Genomic DNA, 19,768 nt, shown 5'->3' with positions numbered 1-19,768 from the left:
ACATGTGAACTAGGCAGGATTAACCTTTCAGTAGTACTCAACCCTGATTACTGTCAGACTTTCCAAATCTTTCATTACTTTTATTACAATGATAACATTTTATTCAATAGCTTTTTTTGAATCCCTTCATAACCTAATCAGTCTCGATCATTTTACTAATCTATTTTGTAATTAAATTATATTACATGTAACTAGTAACTTTGCAATACTGATGAACACAATACAAATTTATTGAATTAATCACTTATTGAAAAATTAATTTTCACAGTAATCTGAAATTTAGGTGGTGATGCTGGCTGTTCCTTTAATATGGTAATATGGAATTTTAATTATACTTAACTGTCAACTGTTAACTTTAGTACTAAGTAAAATTAGTTGATTGTGACTAGTCAATCTGAGCTTTTCTGTGATGGATAGTTTTTAATATAGCTAGCGCACATATATAATTTCATAAAAGTATGTCTGTAGAAACATACAGCTGTTGCTCATTATGGCAGTATTTGATTATGGTACATTTTATACACAACAAACAAAAAGATGATCTTGATGACAAATAATTAAAGACTAGTTTGGTTTCTACAGTGAATTAAACCACTCATCCAAACATCGCATTATTTTGTTTCCTGTCTTCTAATAACATCCCATCATTATTTCAGTGTAAAAAAAAAACAAAAAAATGATTTAGTGACTTTCCAAATAATCTTTGCAGATTCAGATTCAGATTCAGAACTTTTTTGTGTTAAAAAAGTGATTTATGTACAATCCTGCACTACATACTGCCAATTTCTAGCAATTATTGTCAAATTGATTGCAGAGACCGTCTCTGCATTTAATAACAAATAGTTCAATCTCGTCATTATACATCCCTATCATTGTATTCTTCTGCTTAAACTGTTCAGTGCTTTGATACAACCTGTGTTGTTAAAAGCGCTATATAAATAAAATCATTGATAGATTGAATTTAGTTAATAATGAATGATTGAATATTTAATAATATATTTCAAAATGTTTTTATTTTAAATACATTTTAGAAAAAAATTAGGTGGTATTACAAAATTATTTTTTACAATGAAACTGATAAGTTGAGCTGAGCTAAATGCATTGTGGCATATACATTCAATGTGCTCTGTAGGAATACTGCATAATTTTTCTAATGTACAGTAGTATTTGCATTCTGGAATCAACATATCATTTCAGAGCATAGCATTTCAGCAGCTAAGTGCAGAATATAAAGGGGTGAGAACCAGAAAGGCGTAAGTTACATTTCAACAACTTTACAGGAAAGACAAAGCAAAAATTTGAATCATAGTTTGATCTGACTTTGTGTGCTTTTATAATACAAATTTGTACACTTATGGACGACAGTACTTTTGCCAGTAGAAGGAGCTTATCAGAAGGGCGTAAGTGACATTTTATGTATATTTCACCAAAAATGTCACTTACACCCTTCTGGTTCTCACCCCTCGAGCCATGTGTTATGGCTGCATTCTCTTCCGAATGCTCTTTGAAGAGATGCAGACGGTGTGATGCAGAAGTGGCCTGATTGGATTAGAGTTTGCAAACTCTGTTGTTATGTCCTCAGGCAGTGCATGGACAGTCCGTATAGGCTTACATGGAGCTTAAGCCAACAATACTGCACGCAAAAAGACGTGCACCTTGATGCTGATATCATCAGATCCTATTCTACACACATTAGAGATTCTCTGAGGAACAGTAAGCATGTAAAAGGTTACTGCTGAACTTTCAAGAGAACACGTTTTGCTAGTTATTTTAAAACAAATACAGGTTTTCAATGATCACACCTTGCATTTCTAATAATGTGTTACTAATGTAGTCCTAAACCTGTTACAGTATATTCTTCAGTAAATTCCAAGTATCCCTAAAAAAATTATGGTATTTTTCTACAAAATAATATTTTATGCCATTTTTGTATTTTTATAAAATATATTATTTATTTTTTATATGCATTTAAAAGGGATTTCTTAAGAAAATGTGGCAAACGAAACAAATATAAGATAATATTTAATTTTAATTAAGGTAATATTTCAATGGTTTTGCATCTCCTGCTAAATTATTGCATTAACCAGAGAAATGTGAATCTGAATCAAATTTACATTACAGTAAGTTCCCAAACAAGAGTAAAGCATAATGCATTTTGCAAAGTGAGATCCTTTGAATTGCTATTGATACTGACAAATGAATTAACCTTGTTGATGCTGGGCAGTGGAGTGCCCTCGACCGGCTGCTCGAAGCTAACCGGTGCCTCATCTTCACAGGACAGTTGAGTGGGTTGCAGGGTGGAGCTCAGGGAGCTGCAGGGGCTGATGGGACTTGAGGTGGTGGGTGGCTGTTTGGACTCTGGACTTTTGGGTGGGGAGAGCAGGACAGTTGGAGAGAGGGCAAGATTGGCCTTAAAGAGAGAAAGAAAGAATCTGTTATGTTCTTGAATATAAACAAAAATAGAGGTCAAATGAAACTAAATATGTAAAGAACAAAGTGGATGATATAATTCACATTAACATAATATAATTTACTGATGATGTGATGTAAATAAAATTGAATTAAATGTGCATTTTACTCATTATTAAATATGTATTTAGTGGTACACAGGGCAGTGCATTGTCCAAGATTTGAAAAAAGAGATGAAAAAAAAAAATTATTTCAAAATTCTAAAATAAATTAGTTTAAAAAATAATAAATACTAATGAATAAAAATGTCAAACTAACAAAAAATCTAAAATATCATTTAATTTAGAATAATGAAAACCATAATAGTATATCAATGATAATAAAGTAAAACTGGTCTAAGGTACTCAGGTTTGATGCAACCTGTGTTGTTAAAAGTGCTATATAAATAAAAATTATTGATTGATTGATTGAGTTTGGCCACTTTCCTCAATTTCCTATTAATGTAGCACTTACAAGTCTACTCACTAAAGGCAAAAAGCCAATTAATAAAACAACAAATGTAATTAATGAAACAGAAGTAATCAATCAAACTTATTTAACAAAGTTATCTAAAGAAACATAATATTTTAATGTGGAAATGTAATGTTACATGTGTAAATATTATTTTAAAAGGTACAATAAAAAATGTATTCAGTTTAATTAAGCTTATATTCCTGCTTATATTTTAATGAACATAGAAAATAATAAACTAGATGTTAAAATGATTAATGAATAAAAATGCATTGATTGGTTGAAATTAAAACAAGGAAAATAATAAAATCAACAAATATAATAATAAGTAGTCCATATTTGTAGAACACCTTTATAATTTTAAAAATAAATAAATTGAAATATAAAAAAATAAATAAATAACTGCATTTAAATGAAAATTAACAGACATGTTTGCCGGATTATTAACAGTAATATCTAGGTTTTTAAATTATCTTTACCTTGACTACCTGTGTGTTACCCATGGTTAACCTCTGGCAAAGGCTGTTGGACATAAATCAGGCTTAGTTTATATTCCACTGGTTCTGGCTAAGATGAATAAATCTGATCTCAACAAACTAAAAATAAATAAATAAATAATCTATTATCTTTTTTATGTATTAAAAAAAAATATTAAGTTTCTCTTGCACTGTAAAATGAAAGACATTATTCTGAACTTAATATCTCCTACCTGTACAGGAGAGAACAAGAAGAGAGAGAAACGGCAACCCTTTTGTCCCATGACTGCCTGATAGCTGCTAAGTCGAGTCTAGTACAGCTCAGCACTCAGCTACTGTGGCTAAGCCGTTATCTCATTAGAGTCCTTGCCTGAACCAATTGGAAGGGACAATGCTTACCTCTCCCTTTTGTGAGCAGATGAATCTCACGAACCAATGACAGTTCAAACGAACTAGACACCTCTCATAAAAGATGCTGTGTGGGGTTTAGTTGCAGGTATTGACCATGCAGTGGTACTATTTCAACTGTAGGTGGCAGAAACGTTACATTAAAAATACTTGCTTTGTTTGCAGATGAATATTGTTTACTGCAAACAGCACTTAACTGCGTTTTCACATTTTGTCAGTTTGATTAAGTAATTATTAAAAAAGAAGCACTTGGTGTAAAATCTTGGTAAATATGATTATATTCAGCTCATTGGTCAAAATTGAATACTTGAATACTACTGTATGTATAGTAGCCTATATATACTATATAAACACACTGTATAAATGCTAACAGTATTATGGTAGCATGCGTGCTGAACATTTTAAGCCATTGGGTGGTCTTGTTTTTGATAAACCTTTGCAATAGCACATTTTCAACACTAGGTGACAGGAGAGTTTTATAAAAGTAGAAGCAGGTACAAGAGGTATACTCGCAACATACTATAATATGACTAAAATTCTATATGACCAGAATAGACAATACGTTAGCCTTTACAAAAAAGAAAGTGGAGATTCCTGTTATTTGTATTTAGAATACTCAATATTGGAGCAGGGTTGGAACCAAGGTCTGCAGGGCTGTGGCCCTCCAGGAAGTGAGTTTAACAGCCTTGCTGTAACATGTAGGCTCTGTTTCATAGTGTTGTTTCTGTTTGACCCATCATTTGACCTAGTTTTCCTGTGCTTATTTCAGTATCATTCAGTTCACCTGTTACTCATTGATTAACTCATTGACTGCCTTTGTTTGCTCATGTTTAAATGCCTTTAGTTTGTGTAGTATCCTTAGTTTTGTCCATTTGGCATTGTTTGTGTGTTACTACACTACTCTTATGACTTCTTTGTTAATTGATTAAAGCCTTTTTGGACTCCTATTTCACCTCGTCATCATGTTTGTGCTTAAGCAACCTAGCAACATGATAGAACACTGGACTCATATAAGAACAATGCACGTAGCATCAGCCTTCCTTTGCCTCTCAAAGGAAAGCCTTTTTTTTATTGCTTATTCAGCCAAATTTAGTAAACTGGCCCAGCTCTCTGATTTAAATGATGCTACATTAATATGATACCCCTGAGCACAATCCAGTGTTTACTCCAGAGTTTTCCTTCATAACCGAACTGGCTGTTCCTGACTCCAGTGATTCAAGTTCCGTCATCCTGGCCTCTAAGGTCACTGTTGTCTTCAGTGATTCTCCAGGGTCTCCAGAAATCTCCTGCCTCTTCTTCCAAAGCAAGCCAATCATTCTGCTCTATCTCTGCTGGTTTCCTTCAGCCCCTTTGCATCTCCTACACCATGTTTGGATTCGCCTCAGTTCTTTAGTTCACCAGCTCTGTCCTGGGGTATTGATTTCATGTGTTTATTTTGAGCCCCTATGCCCTGGACTCCACCTCACCTTTTAAGCTCCTTCTGGGCTCCATTCTCCCTTGGTTTCACTGGACTCCATCATGCTATTTTGTGCCTCTGGCGTCACCTTAGTCAGTCTTAAACCTGCCTCTACCATGGCTTTGTTCCCAACTTCACCTCTGTCCTGTGCCATTAGCCTGTTGCTCTGCCTCCAGTGTCACCCTGCATCTCCTTCTCCTCTGCTTCGACTGGGATTCCACCTACCCTGGTTCGATCCATCAGGTCTTCATCATAGCTTCTCCTGCCTTCCACTTCTATATCACCTCTTCTGCTGCTCGTGGTTCTTCACTAGCTCCATCAATAATCCATTGCCCCATAGACTTTATTGGCCCCCTGAGGGTTTTTTTTTTTTTTTTGCTTTACTCCCTCAACACTCTCTCCCTCCTTGTTTGGGGTGTACTGCAGCATGTATGCTCTGTTTTTGACTCATTATGTTGTTGGTTCAGTTTGCCCTGCAGTTTTACCTAGTTCAACCGAGTTCACCTGTTGCTCATTAGCTTGTTTTTTTTCCAAGTGATTACATACAATCTTTACGCCTCATTTCTGAAACCAAACATCTCACTAATTCATCAGTGCCTCACAACTCCTCACGTGTGAAAACACTAATTGGCCATTTCTCAAACAGAAGGTTGCATCCTTCGAAGGTTGCATTTATAGGTCGCATACATCTTAAGGAAGAATTCATTTTAGAATATAAATAATTATCAATTTGACCATCACTCTTAGTTAAGTGTAAATTGTTGTAATATGCTTATGATTCAAAAATATAATGCTCAGTTAACTGAAATAAACCAGGCCTGATGACTCATGCAGCCTGCAAATGCAACCATTGGAGCATGCAGCCTTCCGTTTGAGAAATGGTCATTGCTTTTACCAACACCAATTACTTTCAGTCTTATACAGAAATGTACAGAGCTCATGAAGGAAAAGCTTTAGGTTTTGGATAACTGTGTGTATGATATCAAAAAATATAGTATTATTTTACAGGTGTGTGTACCATATGACAAATGTTTGCTTTTGATGTGATATTTTAAACACAGTCATTTATTTAGCAAGAAATATGAGGTATTTCTCATTTTTTGTCTCATTTTGGATTTTAATGTAAAAGAAGCAATGTTTTGAAAATATAAGTAGTTGAAGAAAAAAAAATTACTCATTAGCTTCTTTTGCTTGTTTCCTTCATTGGGTATTTTTTATGCTACTACACCTTGGTTGTGAACTCTTTTTGTGGATAAATTAAAACTAGTTTGCAGTTATTTTTGTCATATTCATCATGTTTTGCAATGTGACAGTTACATGCAAGATGCTTTCTAATTACATATTTTAGAAAATAGTTTCACGAGGCAACAGATTTCCTGTTTCCTGAATGAAAGTTCACTTCGGAAATGATATGACATGAAATTGATTAGCAACCTAACAAACCTGTAAGGCTAGCATCTTTCATATGGTGAAAACTTGCAAATATCTGGCTAAATATTTTGACTGATATTTTGTTTAAAGTGGATAATTAAGTAAATCTCACCTGCAGTTTTTCAATGAGGGGTGAACTCTTTATCTTTATCTTAGGAGGATGAGGACAGACAGATGACTTCTGCAACAGAAAAATAAGTTACTTTAAAGACATTTGTGATTAGACTATTTCACATGGATTCCTGGCATTAATATATACATAGGCATTTTAACATTTAAAATTTTAAACTTAAAAATTAAGGTGCTTCTTGATGCCATAGAAGAACCTTTTTTTGCCTAAATGGCTCCATAAAAAACTTTTAACATCTGAAGAACCTTTCTGTTTCACAAAAGGTTTTTGTGGTTAAAGAATATTCTTCAGATTTTTAAAGAACCTTTATTTTTTTTAATTCTTTATTTTTAAGATTGTACTGATATCTATAACTCAGTTAGGAACTAATGTGTCAATGTTTGCATGCTCACCTCTTCATGTTCTTCATCTTTTTGGTTGTTTATTGCTAAAGAACATGGGGGTCTTCTCAAAGATATCACCTGCAATTCAGAGCCATACTGTAAGCTACAATACATGATCACCAGTGGGTCTGAAAATAGAAAATGTTCATTATTCACTAACAAGACTGGCAGTAGACGTTGTAACTGATTCAAAGTGGAATCGCCACTTTTGGTAGCAGCCGAACTACTTACCAACATTAACACACATTGTTTGAAAACCATTCCTTTTGTAGATTTTTGTACCATTACATTTAATAGCTATATGAATCAAAGAAAACATAATTTTGAACAACCAAGACACAAACAGAAAGATATTCCACTACCTCCATGTTTCCTGGCATTGGCAGTGCATAACCTTTGAGTTTTCCAGCCAGCTGAGCTACTGACGGCTTGACTGGCGCTTCCTCCTGCAAGCAGAAAAGCAGATACTGTTTGTTTCACTCAAAGGTGTTACTGTTGGATGTTCTTTTCTGATGGACCACAGTATTCTGATCTCACTTTACTGACACAGAATCCCACAGGACCTGTAGTGAAGCTCAGACCGCCAAACACAACACAAATTTGCGGAATAAAGTACACACCCTACTGCTCATTTTACACATAAGCATCTTTTTGGGTCCATTATGTAAGACAAGCATGATACAATAATGCAATCAAAATTCATCATGTGCTTGTTTTCTTACTTAAGAACAACCGGAAAGTGAAAGACATTTCAAAACTATAAAATGGTGACATCATTTATGTGACAAAAATATAAAGTCATAATTATAACAAAAAGTTGCAATTTTGATATATAAGGTCACAATTATCTTATGATACATAAATTTGTGAGTGACAGATATAACGTCATATATATGAGAAAAGTTATGAGAAAACGTCAGTTATATCGATTTGTGAACAAAAGATATTTAAGTGTATATTTAATATTTGTGATAAATACATTTGTTGTTGAAAGACAGAGTGACGGTGAGAAAAAAAAATGCAATTATTAGATATAACTTTACAATTCACCATAACTTTTTTTTTTTTTGGATATGTTTTTGCATATATTGTTGTTTTTGTTATTAATATTGTTGGCTTTTCCTGATCTGTAATATGCTTTGCACGCTACCTACTGGTTGCTGGTCAATTAATAATAATAATAATAATAATAATTATAATTATAATTATAATTATAATTATAATTATAATTATAATTATAATTATAATTATAATACAATTAGGATATATCATTCACATATTTATAAATTAGAATATTTGTGACCGAGACAATTATGCGAAAAAAAAAAAGAACAAAGTTTGTACTATAAAGCAACAATTGTGAGATATAAAACCACAATTACCAGAAAAGTTGCAAATGTGAAGTTTCAAATGTAGGATATGAAGTCACAGAATATACATTTATTACATAGATATATAAAGTTTCAGACTGAATTTGTCAGATATGTTTTGAGATTTTAAGATTTTTTCAGAATTAAGAAATACAATGTCACAATTGTAAGCTATACTTTGTAGTATGCAGTACACTAGTTTTACATTCTGGACACAGGAGCTGTTTTCTACTGAAGAACAAACATGGGTGTATTCTGAGTTTATCAGCAACACAGCTGACCAGCATCACATTTACTGCCTGGGGGAGTCTATCTCTCTCTCATCACGAGGAATATATCAGTTTTTCACTGAAAAGTGAAGAACATTTTATAAAAGCATTTTCCATAGCAGAATCTTTGCTGAACATTATCCCAAAGTATGTTTCAACACCTAAAACACACGAGTAAGCACTTGTTCTTGGCAAGAACTTATCTTATACTTGCTCTTTTCGCTCTAGCTCTGCCAGACTTTGCAAACTGAAATACATCTCTCTAACAACATTCTTCCCAAATCTCCCAAATATACACACTTTCCACACTTTATTTAACTAGATTTCCACACATATGGTGACCCCACTTGCACATCCAGATATTGCCAAGTTAAATGTGTTCTGGAAAAACATTTTAATGCAAAAATATAGTCCTGACCATTTCTCTTCACCTAAACTCAACCTTACCCCTGAGTAATGCCTAAAATTAAAATAAAATTATAGATGAATGACATTTATGTACAAGCACCAAACACTGATTTTAAGCCTAAACTGTTTCTTCAAATCTGATTTAATCACAATGTTGTTCCAGGGTCAACAAAGAAGTTGAACCAGGGACAAATTGCACTTGGTAATATCAGGTTAACAGACCCCACTCGCCTTGCTTCCTCCTGCCACAAAAGCACACACTCTCACAAAATATCACACACTTTCTGAATACCACTGCACACATTTGTGCTTACAAGCACAGAAAGAAGACGTGTTTCCCCCAATCCACTTCCCTCCATTTCCTGCAGTTCCTTTTCTTCACCCATGATAAGCAGAATTCCCCTGAGACCACCCACCCCTTGACTGATTATTTTGGCGCCCATGATTGTTAACTCTTTCCTGTCTCTCGAAAGCAAAGCCTCTGTAAAAAGGGTAAACTTCATAACAAAGACAAAAGGGTCAGAAATTAGTTTTATGTTTTTAAACCCACCCTTGGTATTTTTGATAAAGACTACTTGCAAAGGCATCACTAGAGGTGGGAAAAAAACATTACAATGAAGACCTTTGGAATACGTCGTCCATATTAATATATGTTTATGACTTTGTATTTCTTTCAAGGGATTTAGGAGATACATCATTTTACTTAAATGTGGTGTTCTTTTGCATAAAGAGTGTACATTCATTTTACAGTCAAGTCGATTTAATCAAAGTATTCGGTTCCAATTAAAACAGTAAAATCTGTTAAACAAAACAAGACACAAGATGTGTCATTTACCTACATCAGTAAGCCAAAGATCGTTTTAACCCTATGTTTGGATAAATCTGTAAGAAGGGTGGGAATTATGGACTCGATTTGGGAGTGGGAATACAGAAAGCTCTATTTTAAGGTGCTGTGGCCTGAGAAATAAACCACAGACTGGCCTGTGAGGGTCTGGGTCAGTTATACTTGAGCAAAACCATGTCAGAGGAGAAAGCTCATGTGCAGTTTGTGGTTTGAGATGTGGATATGTTGAAGCAGGGTATACAGTAACTGCAAAAAGGGAATTTCAAATGGAAACACGTTCTTTTTCAGGACTGTTGCACAACAGCAGGTTCACGTTGTGCTTTCACACTGGCAGTGTTTCTGCTGAGTAAAAAAATTAAGTCACTTCTATTTGTATTCTTGATAAATATGTCAAAAATGACATAAAGGGGATTAATTGAAGCCAATTTGCTCATTTTGGGTGAATGAACCCTTCAAATCAGCTATATTTAGTCAGATTTACATAAACATAAAAAAATAACAAAAAAGAAAAAAAGATTTTTTATTATTACAAAGTGCAATTATGTGAATGTGTTCATTGTGTCATTGTAGTGTACTGCTCTTTAAAAGGGATTTACAGACTGGGATTTACACTTAAGTGACCTTATATTTAGTCAATATTATATTATCTGCAAGTGTAGGTTTTTAGGTGTATCTTAAAGATTTGTAGTAGACTAAGTGCCCATTCATAGTACTTTTAATACTTTAATGCACCAGTCTCAGAACCAGAAAAGTTCTTAATGAAGTCTGTAAATCCCTTTTTAGTTTTAACCAAACCATTATTTATAAGGGAAAACCACAAAATTTCCCACAGGGCTGTCCTACTTGAGCAGATGTTTCTCTGACTGGCAAAACAAGCGACTAAATTACAGTCACAAGAGGATCCAACAGCAAAACTGGTCCAGAGACAGCCAGACACAACATCTGTCACACTCAGATTATCATCTTCCTTTGGAAGGGCGTAAATTAATGGGAAAGGATACCACAGAAAAAACTAAATTGCTTTTGTGCAAAAAATGTTTTTGTGAAATCTGCAGACAAAAAGCTGTAAACAGTAAATTATAATGACAGCAGTAAACCACGCCAGTCTTTGTATTACAGTGATTTTACCACTACTTAGGTAAGGGGTTAGCTAATTAGCATGTTCCTGTTATCCGAGTAACGTCCATTGAAATATGAATACAAAGTCCCTTTGTAGTTCAAATCTACCATGTAAAAATAATACTTATCATCACAGTATTTTTTTGCTGCACATCTAATCATGTACTCTGAGAAAATTTGACAGCTGACCTCTTGGTACACCTTTGATGCTCCTCTTAAAGAGAGTCTTTGTCATAGCTTGAACACTATCAGCAGACACATGATGCTCATGATGCAATTTAATTTAATTCATGCTTTCTGGACGCTCACCTCCAAGAGTTCAGCCAAGGTTCAAGCCTATTTAGGGTCATGAGATTATACACAACGTATGAGGTGAAAGAAAAAATATTGAACATAAAAGATGTTAAAGATAATGGTGATTTTAACTGATTCTATCTAGTTGAATGGGCCTGCCAGATTCAAATAATATGGTCATTCCACATCTCTTTAATATGAGAACAGGCAAGTACGTCTCCATCTCAGCCATTCCAGGAAAACATGTTGTGTTTGAATTGTACATCATTGGAAGATCACACTTTTCCACTGCCTTCTCCGTCCTTTCAGGCACACAGCTTGCATTTTAACAAAGATTCTCTGTGTGCTACATCACTCAAAGCAATGGGAGAAACAGCTACCATAACATGAAAATAGACAAGAGGGAATATTATGACTAGGTGTGCACCAGGAATTAATACCAATGTTTGACAGTAAAGCAAAATGCAGTAAGACAAGTTGTATAATACTGAAGATAAGCTGGAAAGGATGTTTATTCTTTAATTATTACATATCTACAGCTTCAAAAAAAGGTTTTTTGGCTTAAGGTTAGTGTTAAATTTTATCTCAAGACTGGTCAAGGCAACAACTGTATCACTAAAGTTCTGGTGCATTCTCTGATTTACTTATTAACCTCATTAATGTGATTAGATGAAACCTTGTTTCAAAAATAAACAAACCCATAGCAGAATTGTCATGCTCTTCTGAGCAACACACAGAGGTAGTACATATCAGCTGCTTTGAAAGAATCAGTTTAATGATTCTGTCACTCACTCATTAAATCATTTTATTATCCAGTTTACTGGCAGGTTTAGTGTCATATTTAAAAGTCTTGAGTTTATTTTTCCATAATATTTCTATCATTTTTATTATTATTTAAAATAGTTCTATTTTATATTAAATATATAACTATATTTAATAAACAAACTAAATTTATTCTTACATATAAGAACATACATGTGTTTATATATTTATATATAGATAATAAATGTGCACGGTATACACAAATTATTATTTGTATTATTAAAATAATAAAATAAAATTGAAAAAAAATTCTCAGCACGCTCTAGTCTTGGTCTAGACTTGGTCTTGTTTTATGTCTTGACTACAACAGTAGTCTTAGCACACATGTAAAAGCAAATTAATCAGAAAACTAGCAGAGATCCTCTAAGAAACCTAATTCCATCTGGAGAGGATATCTGAGATGTCAACCTTTAACAAGTATCTTTGTCAACTGGCCTACTGTGATTATTTTCTATTAAAGAGTTCCTTGTGTTTAATGGGTGACTATGCTAGTGTGTTGCTGTATGCTAGAGTGTTTTAGGTAATCTTCAGTACTTTTAATACTGGAAACTGTTATTGTAACTGTTTTAATTGACAGAATAGACTCTAACTTAGGCCATAAATCCACAAGAACTATATACATAGATGTATTTCAAAGTATTTCTCTTACAAAAATATTGTATAACATTAAAAGATTCTCAACAGGGCACAAGCCATGGTCACAATACACTTTCATTTTCATTAGCATCTAAATTCTTCAAAATATCTCCTTTTGTGTTCCACCAAAGAAAGACATATATATGGGTTTGGAATGGTGTGAGGGTGAATGAGAATAAATATTTATACAATTTACACTTGGATCAACTGTTCCTTCAAACGTCTATATCTGTAAAATGAAATGACAGGAGCTCTTGTAATAATTACATTTGTGGCAGTACACACTACATAACTGTGACAGCATCTAATAGCACTTGAAATATTGTTGGCTTACTACAATATTACATAATATTTGTGGCCCAAATATTTGACAAGTCCAGCCTACCTTCTTACATCTGCAGTTACACAGTGTTCTCTTTTCTTCTTCCACAACATGCATAAGCAGAGGGGACTCCCAGTTTTCTAAGTGTGATGGTATGTGGGATTTTCCTTATGACTTTCACACATGGTGTCGCTTTCTGCACTGATGTGCTTCTGAGAAGCTCTTCCTTTGTCTTTACATTATCTTACTAGGTTGAAGTTATGCTGGAAAGAAGAGCTTTTTAGAGAGTGAAAATTCTCAGAGACCCAAAATGCATTGCTGTGGAAATCTTACTGAAATTTATTATTTTTAGGAGTATAGGATTCTTTTGACTCTGATGCATGACTATAGAGGACATATTTAGGGTATTATTGTATGCAGTTTTTGTCATTTTTCTCAAAAAAAAAATTGTGTAGGCCTAATTTCTCAATTTCTATCTCTTTCTTTCTCTCAATTAGCAACGGAGGTTTAAGATGTGATGGGTTCTACACACGAGAACATTTTAAAGACAAAAACCAGACAAATGTCTTAAAATAAAACATCTGGACAATATCTTGAGGTGTGGTAAGCTTGGTATAATGTATAATCAGAATAATTGAAAAAATGCACAATACATATATGTGTGTATATATATATATATATATATATATATATATATATATATATATATATATATATATATATATATATATATATATATATATATATGTGTGTATATATATATGTATATATATATATATATATATATATATATATATATATATATATATATATATGTATATATGTAGTTTTTACGCATGGAGGGTTTTAGTTCAAATCACACAGGTATTTGTCTACAAATCACACAATTTGTCTACAAAATCATTTCAAACCTTTAAACAGAAGCAAAAGCTTTTAGATAAGGTTTTATGATCATGTTGAGAAACACACACTCACCCACCCACACACATACTATATACAAAGAGTTCATTTGCAAAAACTTCCAAAGTTGTGTTTTCTTATTGTGTATAAACTTTTGATGGGTAGTGCAGACATGTACATTCTGCTGAAAAGCATACTGCCTCCTTTCACATCCCTTTTAATGACCTTAAGATGAACACCAAGGAAAGAGCTGAATGCTCTTTGATTACACTTGCAGAAGTAACAACCCAACAACCACATGCCACGTGAGGGACTTTAATGCTTGTGGTTAAGAGTCAAAATCAATGCTCTTACTTTTCAAACAGAGGAAGATATTCTGCAGACGGCCTTTCCTGTCTCATTTTGTGGTAATTTGGGCTTAAAACAGTCTGAGTAGTCATTTCACCAGCACATGTCTGTTATAGTGTATCTGCAGTAGCTCACTTCAGCCACTCTGTGGTCTAACTGAGATTTATGGTTAGATTTCTTTTTTTGAGGACATATGGGTCAAATTTTAATGAATTATATAGCACAGCTAACCAAAAACAAACTTTGTATCCTATCTTTTTTTTTTGTTTAAAGTTACCAATGTCATCAGAGAGTCTCATATATTGCAACAGTAAACAGTAAAGGCAAGACTGTATAAAAAACTAAATGACATTTACAAAAATTGAAACAAGACTTGACAGATCATTAAAGCACACATGCAGTTTGAAGGGTCATAATAATAAATGTTACATTCAAGCTACTGTTATTCTCCAAACACATTTACATTGTTATCATTAATATTATTACAAGTTATTATAAACTATTAGCTAAATGACAATGTAAACATATGCGATTTAGCGGATTAATTAAATTTTATTCCAAAGCGATTTACAAGTGAGTTTTCTAACTGTTATCGAGTCCATTAAAGTCCCATACACATGGATTTACATAAGCTTTTAAAGGTGCAGTTTTTATTCGACTAAGCAGCCGAATCAAAAAATTATTTTACTGCAGGACCTAAAGGCAAAAAGTAATAGAAACATAAAACGAGATCATACCTCCATCCTTAAACACGTTTACCCGCGTTGATCTTCTGTATCCAAGCGGAGCACCGAGATGCGTCTCTCCGTTCTCCAGCCTGACAACAGCTTCACTCCACTTTCAGTTTGTGTAATCAGCAACACCCAGATTTACGAACACTTTAAAACACGAACGACAAAGGAAGAGAAACTGTGTGGTGTTGAGGAGGCAAGTGAGCCGCTCAAACTTCTGTGTCCATCTGCGTCTGGTCACGATCAGCCAAACTCTAAACCGGACAGTTATGAGCCACGAACAATTATGACAAACGTACTTGTTGTGTCACAATACCTAGTATACTGCCCTATTAGCCAGTAGCCTATTATGCCCCATTTGAACTCTCAGCTTGAATAGTTATGCCAATCATGTGAGTATGAGGTGCGAGAGGTTTATGCGTCATGTGCACGATATGCACAAAAATAGGAAAAAAGTATGTGGTCTTTTATTAACAGTCTACAGTGTGCACGTTCTTTATTTACCCCGAAAGAATGAACTTGTAATGTGACAATATGCCCCACAGAGAGCCACGTGGAAACATGACCATAGCTGATTGAAATGTTATCTGATTTAGTACACACACACACACACACACACACACACACACACACACACACACATATATATATATATATATATATATATATATATATATATATATATATATATATATATATATATTATAAAAAAAAACACTATAAGCTTCAAATGAGCACACATTTTTATTAATTTTTTTTTTTTTTTTATTGTGACATAACTACAAAAACCAGATATTAAAAAGCTAAACTTTCTATAGATGCAGATTTTGAAACAAATCTAAATGGAAAACCTAAGAATGGTGAGCCACCAAGTAATCCTCTGCAGCCATCTAGTGTCTGTAATAGTTATAATAGTGAAAAAATAATCATATTTTTTTTTAAATATTTTTACAAAAAAGTTTGTTATCTAGTACAGCAGTTTCCCCACTAAATCAAAAAAATGTTAATTTGTTTATAAATAAATAAATGTGTGTGTGTGTGTGTGTGTGTATATATATATATATATATATATATATATATATATATATATATATATATATATATTTTTTTTTTTTTTTTTTTTATACTATGTGGTTATGAAAGCTGGTTGTAAAGAAATATGAATATTGTTACTCTTTGTGAAATAGCATAGCAAGCACCATATAAGGGCACATATGCTGAGGGAACTATAGATATATGTACATATGTAAGTGCCCGTTGTGATCTCATGGCAGTTCGTACATATTTTATGAAGTGTCTAATTGTCCAACCTTACTCGTAATCAAATTGCTTTTTGCTAAATCGTACATATTTTACAGCTTACCAACTCATATGAATTTGTACAAATTACCTACACCTTACCCTGCCCTTAAACCTACCTGTCACATAGATTTAGACAGATAGTACAAAATCATATGAGTAAGGTCATACGAATCTGTACAAATTAGCCAAATCATAGAATGCTACACATGACTGCTCAAGTCTTTTGTCAATTTGTCAACAAAGTCAGTCGATGAGTTTTCCGATATTGCTTAAAAAACTGTGTTTTAAGGTGTGTTCAGTGTTCGACTCGAAAATTATTTCCGCAGCATGGTGTATATATTTTGTTTTCAAATACATATTGCAACCAAACCACAAGATTTTAATTCTGATTAAGCACCATAGTTTGCATTCTTCCTTCAAATGTAACATTCAGTCATCACTATAACCTGCACGCTTTAAAACGTGGTATAGCTTTAAAGATGCCCATGGAGAAAGGAACTTGACATTTAAGATGATAGATTATGTCAGGTTACTTCCTGAGCTATACTTCATCAGAGGGAGGAAGCATTGTACTTAACATAGAGCAAAAACAGACAGAGTGCAGCTTATATGTCAACCATGTGACAAGGGAATATGAAGAAGCTTTCTGTTTCTACAAGAAAGAGAAACCAACAAAGCAAAGCATAAAATAGAATATTGCAGATAAATTAACTACTTGACTTGTAATGACAGCCGTCCTACCCCAGTAAGCTGATCATCTTGTGATTGAATTGAACAAATGATAGTACTATTAATTAATGCAACTTTATCCTTCTGAGATGTTTATTCTAGAAAACAAGCTTGTAAGCCACTTGTAGGCTGGTTATTCTGTGGATTTAGGACTGAGCTTTTTTGCTTTTGTTTTTCAAATATTGTAATTCTTGAGGTCTTACAATAAACAGTTTTTCAATTTAACCTTTATGAACAGCTTGTATGCATGTGTTAAATCCTGTTTGAAATTTTGGAAATGCTCTTTGTTACCTTTAAGAAAACTTTTCTTTATATGAATAAATAAGTTACTTTTAGTTTAAAATTGATAGCAAATTATCAAAAAAAAAGATAAACAGTAAAAGTCTTTAAGATTAAGTTTCATTCAATAAAAATTACAATACATTTTGTTTTACTTTTTTTAAACGTTTTGTTATTTATAAATTACATTACACGTATGTTATACATTTACTATGAACTGACTTCTCAACTATTTGAATGAATGAATGAGGTAAAAACAATATTGAGCATTGACTGTGTTTATTATTTCCCAAAATAAATCAAATAAATAATACATTTAAGAAAGCAAAGAAGAATGTTCTTTTTATTTTGGGTAAGTACCTTAAAAGGCTAAGGAAAGAACAGCATGGCAAGCAGAAGACTGGGTAAGAATTTAGGAAGAATTGTAATAGATTCCCAGATTCCATAGTTGATTCACTTTCCTTTGCCATGAGGCTGAGGGACAGAATTTATGGTAGTGAAGCAATGAACCCGAGCCGGAAAGTCACATTATAATGACAATATGGCAGATGAGTAACACTTTAACACTTTAATACTGTTTCTGAGTTTCTTGAGGTACTTTATATTACTCTTGTGATCGATATGATACCTCCTCATTTCCTACTACAAACTGATGGCAGTCAGATGGCAGATGGCAGTCAGATAAGCAGGCCATGCTAAGGCACGTCCACTAATGCCAACATAGTTTTCTAGTCTATTCAAGAGAGAGTTGTGATCAATATTGTTAAACGCAGCGCTAAGATCCAATAGCACTAATAAAGAGATGCAACCACAAACAGATGACAAAAGCAAGTCATTTGTAACTCTAGTAATCAGTCTCAGTACTATGGTATAGTCTAAATCCTAACTGAAAATCCTCACAGAAAACATTTTTCATTAAGAAGGAATATAGTTGTGAGAACATTACCTTTTGTAGTATCTGATGGGATGCTGTAGATGACGACTGCATGGTTACAATTTTATCTTTGATAATATCGATCTTGGATGTAAAATAGTTCATAAAGTAGTTCATAAAGTCAGACTGTTTTCTTTTATCTTTCTTAAGTGTAAAGGAGCAACTGTATCTAAAGTGCTAGATAAGATAAGTAGTAGTTTCTGTTACAGCAGAGAGGAGCAATTGACCAGACAGGAGCCACAACAGTTGACAGGATGTGAATAACAGTATTTTAATGTGAAAAAATTTGAAGGGTTAAAAGCTATCTGGTCTTATGACATAAACGTACGTGGGTGCAATTTTTAGCGAGCCATGAAATACATACCAATAAGTACATCAATGCAGTTTCCAAAATAATTGAACACTAGGGGCAGTAAAACTCTGACACCTTTTATTCCTTTTCACATAAATTGTCACACAATTTCTTGAACAATGTCGTCTTTTGACTTCAAAACAATATTTATATGCTGGGAGATTTGAAAACCGATGCTTTTGAATGTATAATGGTTCGACAAAACAGTTAAAATCTGCAAAAAGTACGTTAAAATGGCACGGTTGCGACAACTACCAGTTTTGCGTTTGTCAAAACTATTGGATGGGTTTAGGTTTGGATCACCTGTGTTTAAGCCTCAGTGGACATTTCTCTGAAACTATGGAGAAACATGCAGTAAGATACATAAAAATGATGTTGCACAAAAAGTACACAGAGGAAAATATTTATATCAGACTTGGTTGGTTAAAAGAGTTAGACATAAACCCCTTTTTTTACAGAATTACCCAACTACCCAAGACTTATACATAAATTATATATAAATTCTAACTTATACATACTTAAACATATGAATCAACAACTTCATCCGAGTGTTTTGGTAAATAAATAAATGATTAGTTAATTAACATATAATTCATTAACAAATAACAATTTTAACAGAGTATACTGTATCTGTAGTAAGTTGGATAGGTATGACAAGAGTTGTGGTTCCTTTTTCAAGCAGAATTTCTACAGAAAATGCACACAAAGCAATTATTTACCAAACAGGTAAAAACATAGGTGAACCAGAAAGGAGGGACAAGTACTTGATTTATGGACCTTAACCTTATCATTATTGTAGTGACTATTTGCGCCTAACTGTTTAGTAGTAGCTTTTTTATAGCTATTTGTCTTGAACCTTAACTAGTAGATAATTAATGTTAGTTCTTGAAGAGGTATGACAGAAGG

The 19,768-nt window shown here is 33.3% G+C and overlaps 1 protein-coding gene across 1 annotated transcript in view; it reads right to left on the bottom strand.

Moving 5' to 3' along the window:
• Positions 1–15,564, bottom strand: part of zgc:153184 (uncharacterized protein LOC751652 homolog) — a 17,317-nt gene extending 1,753 nt beyond the window's left edge. Inside the window, exons 1-5 of the mRNA XM_043259864.1 lie at positions 15,273–15,564; positions 7,566–7,649; positions 7,213–7,281; positions 6,803–6,871; positions 2,207–2,410 (exon numbers count right to left, since the gene is read on the bottom strand). Of these exons, the coding sequence (XP_043115799.1) occupies positions 2,207–2,410; positions 6,803–6,871; positions 7,213–7,281; positions 7,566–7,649; positions 15,273–15,278 (432 nt within the window). The 5' untranslated portion in view covers positions 15,279–15,564. The remainder of the gene's footprint in view (positions 1–2,206; positions 2,411–6,802; positions 6,872–7,212; positions 7,282–7,565; positions 7,650–15,272) is intronic.
• Positions 15,565–19,768: the final 4,204 nt, after the last annotated feature.

This window comes from Puntigrus tetrazona, chromosome 15 (genome assembly GCF_018831695.1).
Source record: "Puntigrus tetrazona isolate hp1 chromosome 15, ASM1883169v1, whole genome shotgun sequence".
In the NCBI taxonomy this organism is placed as follows: Eukaryota; Metazoa; Chordata; class Actinopteri; order Cypriniformes; family Cyprinidae; genus Puntigrus; species Puntigrus tetrazona.
The sequence above is the reverse complement of the archived record's forward strand: the minus strand, read 5'-3'. Positions and strand labels throughout refer to the sequence as shown.